Genomic DNA, 14093 nt, shown 5'->3' with positions numbered 1-14093 from the left:
TGGACAGAAAGCATGTGAACATTAATAATCTGTAAAGTAACTAAATCTGTCAGACACATGTAGTGGAGTAAACAGAGGAATACTTCTCTCTGTAGAAGTCAAAACAAACAAGTAAAGCGCATGAAGCCTACTTCACATCCTACAGTACTTGAGTAATTGTACTTCGTTACATCCACCACTGGTTCTGGATGAAGTGGAAAATATGAAAAGAGAGGCACATGCTGGATTGGACTGGGAGGTCTTCCTGCTTGGCCACTGAGTCGATGACTAGTTGCGCCTCTCGGTGAAAAAGCCACTTCCTAAGTAGCAGCAGTAAGTCGTGCGCTCCTGGAAACTTGTGCAGCAGGCTGCTGACTTCAGGAGGCATCTCTGTCTGTCTGTCTGTCTGTCTGTCTGTCTGCTGCCGGACTTGCTCTCAGGAATGCAGCGGGAAGTGTGAGGAGCTGCTTCTGCTCATGTCGGACGGAGCTTCAGTGTTACGGGTGTTATTGAGGAGAGAATGCTGACCAGGCTGCTTTTCCAAGAAGTCACTTTAAACTTCACATCAGCGACCTGCGAGGATTATTAAAGGCTGAGAGCTGCACGGAGACCTCTTCTTCTTCTTCTTCTTCTTCTTCGTCTTCATCATGGTCAGTAATCGATCCACCATCAGCTTCAGGAGAGGAGAAAAAGTTCTGAAGTAGGAGAGAAATGCAGGATTAGTCAGTGTGGACCGAGTTAAGCTGTGTGAACTGGTGAATGGGCTGCAGTGTGAGGAGCTGTGGTGTCAGCGTGTGTGTGTTGTGTGATCTCAGAGGATGTTTTCTCAACTTTCCTGTCACCTCTCACAGGGCTGCAGCAAGGTGATGTGGGGGGTGGTCGGGGCGGCTGTCGTCATCACGTTAATAACCATCCCTGCAGTTTACTTCAGCAGTAAGTGTGTGTGTGTGTGTGTGTGTGTGTGTGTGTGTGTGTGTGTGTGTGTGTCACTGCTTCCTGGTGTTAATAACCAAAAACACCTTGTGGCACACTTAAAACCCAAATCATGTGTTGTGAACAGTTTTTGCGCGCTTGATTGGTTCATTTACAACTTTTTGTTGTGTTGTGTTTTGTCCGCAGCCTTCGGGCTTTAGATTGATTCAGTCACACACTTGTGAATGAACAATGGCAATATGATCCCAAGTAGGAGATGAACTTCCTCCTACGTGTATCATCGTTATTACCGGTGTTAATAGCATGCAGCAGGAAGTTGCAATTATAGCGCCCCCGCGTGACGCACAGCTGGATGAGGGTTTTTTTTTTTTACATACAGTATATATATATGTATATATAATGATAATATATAAAAATGTATATTTCAATTTCATTTTCAAACGTGTATATTAATACAGGCAACAAGCTCTGGTGCAAAATAAATAATAATAATAATAATAATAATAATAATGATGATGATAATAATAATAACTAATAATTACAACAGCAACAACAACATTATAATAATAATAATAATAATAACAGTAATAATAACAAAATAACAATAACAATAACTAATAATAATAACAATGATAATAACAGCAATAATAATAATCATAATGATAACAATAACAGAAATAACAATAATAATCAAACGAATAACAATAATCATAAAACTGATATATATATATAATAACACTAATGATAATAATAATAATAATAATAATAATAATAATAATAATCATGATAATAATTATATTGAAATGACTTGTGCATCATTTCAGAGTCTGGTGGGGGCAAACGGCCGTACACCTTTGAGGATTACTTCAATGACACCATTAGGTGGAAATCCTACAATGTGTACTGGATATCAGGTATCACCCGTCACTCAAATCACCTTCATTAATATATAAATCTTAATGTGGTGTGCAAATCTGTCACAAGCATAATTATTGTCCTTTACATCTGCAGACAAGGAGTATCTGCATAAAGACAGAAATGGGAATCTCTTCCTCCACAACGCTGAGACAAAGGAGCAGTCTCTATATCTGAGCAATTCAACCTTTGTAATATACAGTATATGTGTATTTTCACATTTTGTAACAGTAAATGTGATTTTGTCAATTCTGAATAATAACTGATTCTCTATAATTGTTTTCACTGTAGGCTCAAGTGGATGCCTCAGGTTACTTGTTGTCAGGTGATTATAAATACATCGCTTTTGAAAGCAATTACACAAAGGTGAGAAACTCCCTCTTAAAGTCTGTTTTTGCAGTGGTTACAGACTGACACCTTAAAGGGGCATTATGTAGTTTTGGAGAAGAAAATCAAACTCAGAATGTTAATATGTACGATATCAATGATGTAAAAACACAAACTCAGAAATATTTATTTTTCCATAACTGAATAAACAAGCTGTTCTTAGAGGGAAATAAGGTCCCCAGAACACTGTTTGAAGCTAGACAGGTGGCAGGGTCTGCCACATATAAACAAAGTAAAACAGTATGAAACTGTGTTGTCCTTTAAGCTCAGTTTGTTTATGAAGATCTTTCTCTTCTGATTTAAATGTCTTCCCCAAAACTACATAGCGCACCTTTAAGTCTGACTGTAGAAGATTTGATAACAAAAGTCTAACATGTCTTTGTGTTTGCAATCCGACAGAAATGGAGACATTCATACTCAGCCTCTTACTCCATCTATGACAGGGAGAGCTCGTAAGTCACCGTGTTTTATTGAGACAGAATCGCTCACAAACTGCCGGACACCAGCTGTATTTCTGTGGACTGACAGGCAGCGATGTACTTGGTATCACCCTAAATTATTTTCATATCTCTTTCCAGGAAATTTCTGACGCCTGTGACTCTTCCCACCACTCTGCAGTACTTTGCTTGGGCCCCAACGGGAAACAAATATGTAAGTTTTCACCATGTTATCATGAGGCCTTGTCTTCACACTCAGTTGAAGTGAACAATATTACAGCTGCTTCAACATCGCTAGCTTTGAAACATGCTGCCTCGGTATGTGAGGCGAAATGAGAGCATATTGCAAAATAAATGAGGTCCCGCAAGACTCCTGTAGAAACTGTATTAGTCTTTGATGGAATGTAACTGATTACATTTACTTAAGTACTGTACTTCAGTGACATTTTGTTTTCATTTTCTGCTGCTTTTTTACATGCACTCCTCTATATTTTGGGGGAAGATATTGTACTTTTTACTCACTAAATGTATTTGATAGCTTTAGTTACTCGTTACTTTGCAGATTGCATCAGAGTTAAAGTAGCAGATTTTTAAGTAATTCAGATTATTAGTAACTCTGATAATCAGACAAATGCCGAATAATGGATCAGATACTGTATTCAGCCAATATCAGATATTTTTAATATTTTATATATAAGTACTTTTCATTTGCGTGACTTTCACTTGCACGATATCTTAACTTTTACTCAAGTATGAGTTTTGGAGGCTGGTACTAGTAGTACTAGTATCAAAACATGCATTTTGTTTTTCAGGCTTACATCACAGACTTCAACATTTTTATCAAATCCAATGTCACAGCTGAAACTGTACAAGTGACCCACAATGGGAAAAAGAACGAGATCCAAAATGGGATCCCTGACTGGGTATACGAGGGTAAGCAACACTCACTTCTTCCAGACGTGTGCATCTACGCATGTCTCTTCATGGAAGATGTTTACAGGTTTTGTTTTTTTTTCTCCAACAATTTCAGAGGAAGTGTTTGCGTCAAGTGGGGGGATATGGTGGTCATCGACTGGAAAATACCTGGCTTACGCAGAGTTTAATGATACAGACGTTCACAAAGTGGAGTTTTCCTGGTATGGATCCGAGCAGTATCCTGAGACGGTGATTTTTCCATACCCAAAGGTGGGAAACTTATTCTGCACTGGTAGTAATAATTCCTCACACTCTCGTGGTACTTTATTTTTATCAGATATTCTACATCTTCTTGTATTTGTTTCAGGCTGGATCACCCTTAACCAAGGTGAAACTGTTTGTTGTCGATACCACGAATCCATCCCGTCGCACGCAGGTCGTCGCCCCTGCTTCTGTCGCTTCTGGGTCCGTATATTCTTCAGTTTCATCGCTTAAATCAAAACCAAGGCAAATACAGCATCTGTTCATGTTCTGTCTGATGTGAAAACCTTGTCACTTTCTGTTGCCTTTTGCTCAGTGATCACATTTTGTGCTCAGTGACCTGGCCTACGGACGAACGCGTCGCTGTGCAGTGGCTCACAAGAAAACAGAATTACGTGGTCGTACAGATCTATGACTTTGATAGAAGCAACTGGAGAGAAAAACAGGTATCTGTCACCTCTCCGCATACCTGTCTGCTCATGAAATCACGAGCGGTTTCCAGTTTGATCGTCTACAGGATCATGTATGTACTGACTTCGTGTTGATAAATGTCTCCACTCTCTGTAGAAATTTGAGCAAACAAGCAAGACAGGCTGGGTCGGCCATGTAAGTTTCTATAACGTTGCCGCCATAGATTTTTAACCAGCAGTTAATGGTTTGATTTGGTGTCTGACTATAAAATATCACTCTTTTCCAGTACGTGCCCCTACCTATTTTCTTTGCCGAGGACAATCTCAGCTTCTACAAAGTGATGAGTGACACTCAGGGATACAAACATATTCATTATGTGAAAGATGTAAGTCTTTTTTAATTATATTTACGGAAAATACAACCAGAATTAATGTTGGCAAGGCACGTTTCTGCAAACCACTTCTGCAAACTCTCCTCTTCAGACATAAAACACATTACAGAGTTTCAATGTTTTTCTTATACCTCTGTCATCACATGACCTGCCAGGTCACCCTTTTGCACAGGTACAGTACTTGTAAGGTGTGTCTCTGCACTTGTTTCATGTCTGAGAAAGGGCTTTTTATTAGGATTTTTTATGTCAAAGATGTTTGTAAATCTGTGGCATAAAGTAATATTTAGAGTCTTTACATGACAACGCGTGGTGATGAACGCTGAGCAACCCCCCCGATTGACAGAAACATAGACGCTGTGAATTTTGCAGCCCATTTCCTTCTAAAAGGAGGAAAACTGTAAATAAAAATTGTCAGAAACCGGGAGAAATATAGGAGAATTGTGACCCCAAAAATGTGTATGTGTGGTTTGCAGAAAAGTAAAATGCTAACATCTTGGTGACCGGACTGAAAATATGCTGCTCAGTGGCTTTCATCATGTCATTGGTGTGGAGTGTTGTATTCACTAAGGGCGTTCTGTTCAGGGCAAAGCAACGCCTATTACCTCTGGGAAGTGGGAAGTCATCTACATCTCCAAATTAACAAAAGATGCCATGTGAGTGAAGATACCGCACACTCCTGGGAAAACTACATGAGCCTCAAAGAATATTAGTAAAAGTAATATGATAGAAAGTAAAAAATACATGTAAATCTGACTTTTTTTAATCTCTTCTCGACAGATATTATGTGAGTAATGAGTACCAAGGAATACCCGTAAAGAGAAATATGTACAAGTAAGGACGTCTTCTTATCTGTCTGATGGCTAAACTCCTCCTTCCTCATTTTAGTTTTCATTGTGTGTGTTTGTATTCATGGACCCCAGGAAGAGACAAGCAGTGGCATTAGCCAAAGCTAACTGGGATCCTTTAAAGAAAAGCAAAGACATTAAAGCACGACCTGACATGAACTGAAAGATGACCTGAGTTGCTCCTTGTTGTTGTTCCTCAGGGTTATGATCGGAAGCAGCCCCTCTGCCCCTCAGTGCCTCACCTGCAGCCTGCATGAGGACAGGTGTCAGTACAACTCGGCTTACTTCAGCTCTGACGCCTCTTACTACCGAATGGACTGCTACGGTCAGTTACCCACACGCATTTCATCTTAAGCGTTAAATCAAGTGTGTTGGGAGCATCTGTGAACAATAATCTGAGCTAAAACAGTCACTGATAAAGTCGACTTGACGTCAACTATTTGTGTATTTTCTATTTTTGCTTCTACCAGGACCTGGTTTACCCCTCTACAAACTCATGGACAACCGGGGACCAGGTGCAGGTCTGTATACTTTGACATTTACCAGATTTAATGTGCTTACCAAATTATTTATTACAAATGTATATGCTTTGTTATTTTATAACAAAACAGTACTATACTAGACACCATAAACAACATACTAGCTGTGTCTTTGTTGTGGTGTCCTGTTTACATCCTGTCATTTTCATGCATTTGTTGCCATTTGAAAGCACATGTACAGTTCTGTGTAGACTGACTTGAACAAGCAGAGAGAGAACATAAATAGGCTATTAAAATAAGCCTTGGTGCATAAAAACAGCTTTATACTTGAAAGTAATTGCCAGTATGACAATAGTTGTGCTATTATCTTTTTTCAGACCTCGGTGTTCTTGAAGACAACAAGGATCTGGAAAATATCCTGTCAGAATTCCAAATGCCAACAATGAAGTATGGCACACTGAAGGTTGCAGGATTTGGTGAGACAATATGTGTTTAAAGACCCCCTACAGGGTACAAATAAGAAACTGTGACTGTCCAGCTTACTTGTGATGGAAGTCCATGGTATTGGTTGGCAGTCTATAAAAATCAAAGGCACTTGATTCTTGATTCTGAAGTGTTTTTTTTCCACATGGACATTTTTAAAAGTTTAACCACTTGATGCAAGATGTGTCCTACTTCAGTGTATAATCAGTTCTCAGGGTTTGTGCCCTGATTTGTTTCCCACAACATACTTTTACACAGTTGCATATTGGACCACGATTGGCTTCCGAAAGATTTGTGGTGTCACAAAATCACACATGTTGAACTGAGATTGAAGGTGGACACAGAGAAACTCCCCCCTTAGCAGATGAATGTGAAGACAGGAGGAGGAGGACTTTACATTTAGATATATTTTTCCATGTAAGGGGCTTGAAAATGAGCCATCCCGTTTAAAAATCTAACAAAGAATGTATTTGGAGTATTAATATTAAAATATTAGTCTGAGAACAAAAAGAAAATGTCAGAATCAGATTTTGGATGGATAAGTATATTTGCAATTTGGAGTGAAACCTTATTTTACTTACATTTGAAATGTAAATGTGTAAATATTCCAATTTCTTCTGCCAACAGATCTTTGGTACCAAATGATGTTACCACCAAATTTCAAGAAGTCTAAAAAATATCCTCTTCTTATTGACGTGTAAGTAAACAGCCCTCCTCGGCTCTCAGTCCAAATTCAATCCAGCGAACGTTTGTTCACACAGTTCACTGTGTCGTCGTTGACGCTGTTGCTGACCTGTGCAGGTACGGTGGCCCCTGCAGTCAGCGGGTGGACTATCGCTTCAAGCTAAACTGGGGCACGTACCTGTCCAGTTCACATGGCATCATCATCGCCAGCTTCGATGGAAGGGGAAGCGGTTACCAAGGTGATGCAATATTGCACGCAATCTACAAGCGCCTCGGGACGTTTGAAGTGGAAGATCAGATGACGGCTGTGAGGTAAAGTGTGTCTGAACAGTCAATCATTACATGTCTGATTTAGTGGATATCCAAACATGTCCCTATGGTTTTATTGCAGGCTGATAAATGATTTCTGTGTTGCAGGAAATTCATTGACATGGGCTTTATCGACAAAGACAGAATAGCAATATGGGGCTGGGTCAGTTTTGTTATTCTCACAAACTTCTACTTCAGTGTTTTTTGCTTTCACTAAATTAAATCTCTTCTGATCTTCAGTCATACGGTGGTTATGTCACCTCGATGGCCTTGGGTGCTGGTACTGGACTCTTCAAGTGTGGAATAGCAGTTGCCCCAGTAGCCAAGTGGGAATATTATGGTTGGTATAAAGTTCCTTCTTTAATGTAATTTCTGGTGTGTGCTGAAGAAATTACTCCACCAATTTAAATATCGCAATCAATGCAGGAAAACCAGAGATATGGAAATCATATTGTGATTATTTTTGATGGATATTGCGATATTATTATCAGTGAGAATGGTTGTTTTTGTGATGTGGATTATATTTAGATTTATTGTGAAGACGTAATGCTACGACGTGTGCTTGGGTTCTCAGCCAGATCCAGTTAGGATAGAGGTGTAGAGATGTGTATCCTCCTCAGCTCCAACCTCTCATCCAAACCAATGGGTTACGTCACAGTGGGTTTACATGAGATTCAGGTGTGTTATGGTAGTAGTAGCCTGGGTAGTCTCGGCATAGACATAGACTAGAGCCTTATTGCCACTAAGGGGCCCAGACATAGGAGAAAAGAAATGCCAAATAATGTTTAACGTACTTATTTCCATACATATTCAACACCAAACATTTTTAAAGATGTAAAAGTCTAAAAGAATCTGTGGTTTAAGACTTTATTTCATTTATTCATTTTAAACATACAACGTTAGCTATAGTTCTCTTATATGACTTACCAACTGTGTATGAACACCACCAAAATATAAATAGATACGATAAAATATATATACCTAACTAAATTAGTGAGAATAACCATAACTTTGTTGTATTTAAGTGATTTTGTTTGTTTACCAAATATTAAAATGTGCAAAACTGTCTGCCTAGAGAGTAATTTAATCCATTTAATCCAGTCCTGGGAACAGCTAATGTAGTCTCCAGCCTCAAACAGCTATGAGGAGCAGGCTAACGGGGGTCAGATAAACTCTTCAACCCTGACAGACTCGAGGCAGTTTATCAGACTTTGCAGAGCTTCCTCTGTAGCTAAGAAAGACTGTACACAGCTTTTCTTTTTTTTTTTTTACATGTGGATCTGTTATTCCCAAGACCTGAAAACAGACTTGGTGTAAAATTGTTGGAGTTACCCTTTAAGGATTCAAATATCCATTTAAAGGTGCAATATGTAAGAATTTTAGTTGAAAAAATAACAAAGTATCAATATAAAGTGAAGAAATTACAGTTTTGACATTATGATGTCTGTGTGTTGTGTTGCAGAGATACTGTATCTACTGAAGTTTGCATGCTAACCAGCTAGCCCTGACCAGTCTCTGTCCACAGCAACACTCCCACCGTGCTCCGAGCTCTCTGTCTGGACCACTAGCTGCACAGCTAACTGAGCTAACTAGCAAACTCTAGCTACAGCAGTTAGCAGTTATTCTGGTGATATGCTGCCCCCTATTTTGAGAATTCGACAAAGCATATTACATATGGCACCTTTAAATATGGTCAACTTTCTGAAAACTTTGTAATTTTTTGTTTTACAGTTTGTATAGTTTGTACTGTACTATTGTGGTTTGAACTTTGTAGTTTTCTTTTGCAGATGCAGTGTACACTGAACGCTACATGGGCACTCCCACAGACAACTCAGACTCCTACAAAGTAAATATCATATATCACAATGTCGGCAACATCACAATCAACTACGGTTCAATATTTTTTATGAATTATATTAATTACAGATTTTAATGTTTTTAAAAAATTCTCTTTTATTTAACAGAATTCCTCAGTGACGGCCAGAGCAAAGAACTTCAAAACAGTCAACTATCTTTTGGTCCACGGCACAGCAGATGGTACGTTCAGTCACTTCATCCAAACAGTTTTCAGTTTTTGAGCATGTGGTAGCCAACTGTGAGCCAGGTAACCCTGTAAAGCTTTGGACAAACGGACTCTATTTGCCTTGATGGAAACTTGAGCTTTGATGTTCAGTCACGTAGTGAACGCACTGTCTTTCCTGTAGACAATGTCCATTTCCAGCAGGCAGCACAGATCTCCAAAGCTCTGGTGGATGAGCAAGTGGACTTTGAGACGATGGTAAATATTGGCTGAGGGAAGTGGGACTAATACTGGCCTTGATGGTGTTGATTTAATGAACGTTTCAAATGGAAAAAAAAAAAGAAAACCTGCCATGTATTATAATGCACTTTCTAGAATTCAAAATGTGTATAACTTGATAATGTGACATTGAATTCTGAATTTCAGTGGTACACCGATAAGGACCACGGTCTCAGGGGATCCGCCATGCGTCATAACTACGCCCTCATGAGTCACTTCCTGCAGAAATGCCTCCTAAATCCCAAATAGATGTGAAGAATGTGACAGCATTTATAGGGAACATTGCCATATTTGTTGTTGTTTTTTTCTAATATTTGTATATTTTATCTCACTGATGATCTGAAGTGTCAGGTTTAAAACTGTACATTTGTTTTTTTATGTGCAATGGATGTTTGATTGCTCGTACAAATGAGCATTTGTATTTTTATGTGTAATTATGGAACATTTGTCAAAATATGTGACATTTAAAACTTACGAAAAGCCATTGCATGCATTTATGGTTGAAAGCCTTTTTTATATGTGAATATGATATCATACAATAGCTGAATTGCACTGCACTGAATTTGTTGTGGAGTGTTGATTATGATTTGTGTTGCAGTCATGTTCCGATGAAAGTGGAATAAACATTGTTTAAAATATAGCAGTTTCCTTATTTATGATATATTTATCACATATTTTGTCCAAAAGATATTTGCACATAATTGTACAGTATCAGAAGAGATTACAGTTGAAAAAAAATAAATAAATAATGCTTATTTTGTCTCGCTAGATAAACATCCAACATGTTTTATTATGGTCATATCAAGTCACATAACATTATAAACTCACCTCATCAGCTAATATAGAGAATACTGGGTTACGCTTTATAATAACCATCATTCATAACTGGTCAATTTATATATAAAGTAACATTATGTAACTTTTTAACACTAAAATAACAGCTTCAAAATCATGTTGATGGTACAGTGTCTTGTAATAGGGTGAATGTCTATCACTTGTTTCACAGCGTTACATACATGTTTACTTCAACATACAAGTTCTCAACACATAACATTGTTATGACTTAATGTCATGTTAATGTGTCGCACTCAGAATTTCTACATAATGTTGCTTTAATTAACTTTTGTTTATGGTTAAGTTTACTGTTTAGGAGCAATGAAATGGGGCATTGGGGTGTGACTGTTTTACATAACATAGTTGTTTTTTTCATACATCTTAGAGTGCATTTATATATTTATAATACATCTATCTATATTGTCAAACTGTTCCAGGATATTAAAAATACATTTAGTCGTGCTTTCGTCTCCATGATTTTATATTTAAAACTTTCCCGATTTGATTAATATATTCTGCGTCTTACCATGACCACTTTCATTATTATTTTTACTTTGATTTTCATTTGATTTGATTGTTCTGTACCCACTTGTGAATGAGTTCTTGATCTCAATGCGACTTCCTGATTAAATAAAAAGTATTTTAATAAAGTATAAATGCTTCATTAACCATTTATTAAGCAATTGTAAAGGTTTATAAAAATCTCCAACTTTATGACCATCCAAATAATGTTTAAAGATGAACTACACAGTATTTACTAACCATTTAGAAAGTATTATATGTGAACAATATCTCAATAAAAGATTGAATAATGATAATGATTTAACAGTTAATCTATAATTTACCTTTTTTTTAAATGATGGTTATTATAAAGTGTTACCAGATATTTCAAATGACTGACACGTGGTCATTTGAACACATATGGGTGCAGGTATTTATTTGTCAGGTCAGAGTAGAGGTCATGTTTGATTGTGACACCTAAAGTGGCAGCTTTTACCACTCAGGTAATGCTGTTATGTTTTTTCTCAACAAAGTCAAATACATTCAGCGGACTGAGACGGAAGCTGACTAATGGGTTGAGAGTAACAGAGGATGCTGTGACGGGGGGAGTCACCTGAGAGAAAGCTCCTCAGCTCCACTATATAAGACGCAGCACGGGAAGAGAGGACCATGAAACAGCTTCAGAAGCCAAGAGAGAAGCAATCAACGCACTTTACAGTCCCTCCTCTCAGAAGCCCGACAGAAAGGAGCACAGGTGAGAATACTTGGACTTTCTTCCAGGATGTCCACATGAGATGCTGTATAGACGTATTCTCACTGTGTCTTTCTTTCTGTTTTTCAGAAGCTCAAACAATGAAAAGCGCTCACTCTTTGGCTGGACTCCTGCTCCTCATCATCATCCAAAGCAGCTGGCAGGTGCCTGACCAGGACACAGACCGAAACTCCATGTATGTATCTTAGTATCTTCAAGGATTTAAATCTTTTGAAGCAAACCAACAGGTTTCAATGTGACTGAATGGCTCAGATATTTCAATTTTGCCTCTGAGTGCTCCAGGAAGACAGGCAAAGAATACTTGACAGTTACTTGACATAAGGGAAAAAGGATCTTCACTATATAATCTATATTTATGTCATTTGAAAGTCTGAATAAGAAAACCTGTTGGAAAAATTCACTTTAATTGGTGTAACAAGGGAGTTATGTGAGAGGGCGTGTTATTGTGTTTAATGTTCGTCTTTCCTTGTAGTCTTATTTCTATATATAGGCTTTTAAACACTTTCGTTTTTAATTTATTTTAGTTATAATGATGTCTCTCCTGTTGCTTGTTAGTAACTATAGCGCTTGTTGATGCAAAACTAAATTTACAAAAGTATTGAATGGTGTAATGTGATGAGAGACTTTTGAGCAATTCAAATTTTACAAGCAAGGTTTGCAACATCAATGACATCAAAATCAAAACGTATAAGAGAGATGACAGATCATGAAATGTATAACGTGATTTATGGATGAGAGTGATGGACCCTACAACAGAGGTGTTTGAGATGAGAGTGTGTCTCTTTAAGATTATTGTTTTTATTTCCGTTTGCCTTCATGTGTAGTTTTTATTGTTTTTCATAGCAATTTCCTGCTTTTACTCTCTATTTTTCCTCAATGTTTGCATTGTACCGCAACTTGGAACTCTTAATTTGAAAAGGTGCGTTATCAAAAAAAGCTTTACTTACTTTACTTCCTGACCTTAACCTTAGTTATCTCCCTCATTTCTAGGCTTTTGGCTGAAAACTCCATGTTGACTGAACCCATTGAGCTCCCAAACATGAAGAGACATTCAGAGGGAACATTTTCCAACGACTACAGTAAATACCTGGAGACGAGAAGAGCGCAAGACTTCGTCCAGTGGCTAAAGAACTCAAAAAGGAACGGGTGAGTGCGCCCTTTTCTTACTTTATCTCTTCAACAAGTCACACTAGTGTGTCAAGTTTACCTACTTTAGATAGCTGTATGCCTCTGATACTGTATCAGAACCATTTCTGTATCTTTAAATCAACTCAAGCTTATCTGAAGTTTTATTAAAATAATATGATTGTAACTCTTATGTAGCCTTTTGCAACACAATTGCATATTGAAAAACTGTGACTGAAAATGTGTCTGTTTCTGCAGGAGCCTATTTAGACGCCACGCAGACGGCACCTACACCAGCGACGTGAGCTCCTACCTGCAGGATGAGGCAGCCAAGGAGTTTGTGTCCTGGCTGAAGACCGGCCGAGGCAGAAGAGATTGAACTCATCAGCTCCCCGAATAATGCAACAATTCACACTGACTCTGTGCTATTATATGTTTCACAATCTGTGCTAGCCTCTTTTTCTCGGTCATGCTGTTAAATTCTCTGTCGGCCCCTCAGCGGTTGGAGGAAATGTTGTCAAAATGCTAAATCTCACAGTCTGTTTGAAATGTGTCTTAATCATAAAATGCTTTGTGAATTTTTACCAAGCTTTCACGTCATGATTCATTTGTTTCTCCACATTTTCATCCTCACATGAAATTTGTAAGAGTATGTTACAATCACATTATTGATCTCTGTAGATGGTCTCATTTTTCTTAATATTCAGACAAAAGTCCATATTTAGTTTTCAATAAAGAAATGTGTACAATCTATGAGTTCCCTCTTTAAAAAAATGTAATGAATTCTCAAATATTTGTCTAACGAGGATCACAAAGATTAACATCCGAGCGTAAATCTACATGAAGATCACAGGATCCACCTTAATGTTAATGTACACCAAGAATTGAATTTGTTTTTTGGCCTTAGCTGTAGGGTGAAAGGAAATGGGATCCTTTTTCATATATCTACATGAAGATGATGTTTAAGTGACAGGGTCCACCTGTTAATGTCCACCAAGAACATTTTTCTTTCCTTTTTCATGCCTTTATTTGACAGTAAAGCTGAACAGTGACAGGAAATGGGACGGGGAGGCTGTGAGGAGGACACAGCCTCTGTACATGGGGCCCACACTCTACCAGCTGAGCTACTGAGA

The 14093-nt window shown here is 38.0% G+C and overlaps 2 protein-coding genes across 2 annotated transcripts; both read left to right on the top strand.

The window, feature by feature from the left end:
• The first annotated feature begins 322 nt into the window (after positions 1–322).
• fap (fibroblast activation protein, alpha) lies at positions 323–10359 on the top strand. Its single transcript, XM_084361836.1, has 26 exons — positions 323–629; positions 831–912; positions 1737–1826; positions 1924–2018; positions 2119–2193; positions 2614–2666; positions 2793–2865; positions 3464–3584; positions 3682–3836; positions 3934–4031; positions 4144–4273; positions 4395–4433; positions 4525–4623; positions 5212–5282; positions 5407–5460; positions 5675–5799; positions 5945–5995; positions 6331–6429; positions 7064–7133; positions 7238–7432; positions 7538–7592; positions 7670–7769; positions 9217–9275; positions 9394–9466; positions 9634–9707; positions 9876–10359. The coding sequence occupies exons 1-26, from the start codon at positions 627–629 to the stop codon at positions 9975–9977; spliced, it is 2241 nt and encodes a 746-aa protein (XP_084217962.1). The 5' UTR covers positions 323–626; the 3' UTR covers positions 9978–10359.
• Positions 10360–11742: 1383 nt separating this feature from the next.
• On the top strand, positions 11743–13463 carry gcgb (glucagon b). The gene is made up of 4 exons (XM_084362302.1): positions 11743–11817; positions 11905–12010; positions 12826–12981; positions 13219–13463. Exons 2-4 carry the CDS (start codon positions 11916–11918, stop codon positions 13337–13339), a joined length of 372 nt encoding a protein of 123 aa, XP_084218428.1. The 5' UTR covers positions 11743–11817; positions 11905–11915; the 3' UTR covers positions 13340–13463.
• Positions 13464–14093: the final 630 nt, after the last annotated feature.

The sequence above is a fragment of the Pagrus pagrus genome (genome assembly GCF_965226575.1).
Source record: "Pagrus pagrus genome assembly, chromosome: 9".
Lineage (NCBI taxonomy): Eukaryota > Metazoa > Chordata > Actinopteri > Spariformes > Sparidae > Pagrus > Pagrus pagrus.
This window is presented reverse-complemented; position numbering and strand designations above follow the sequence as displayed.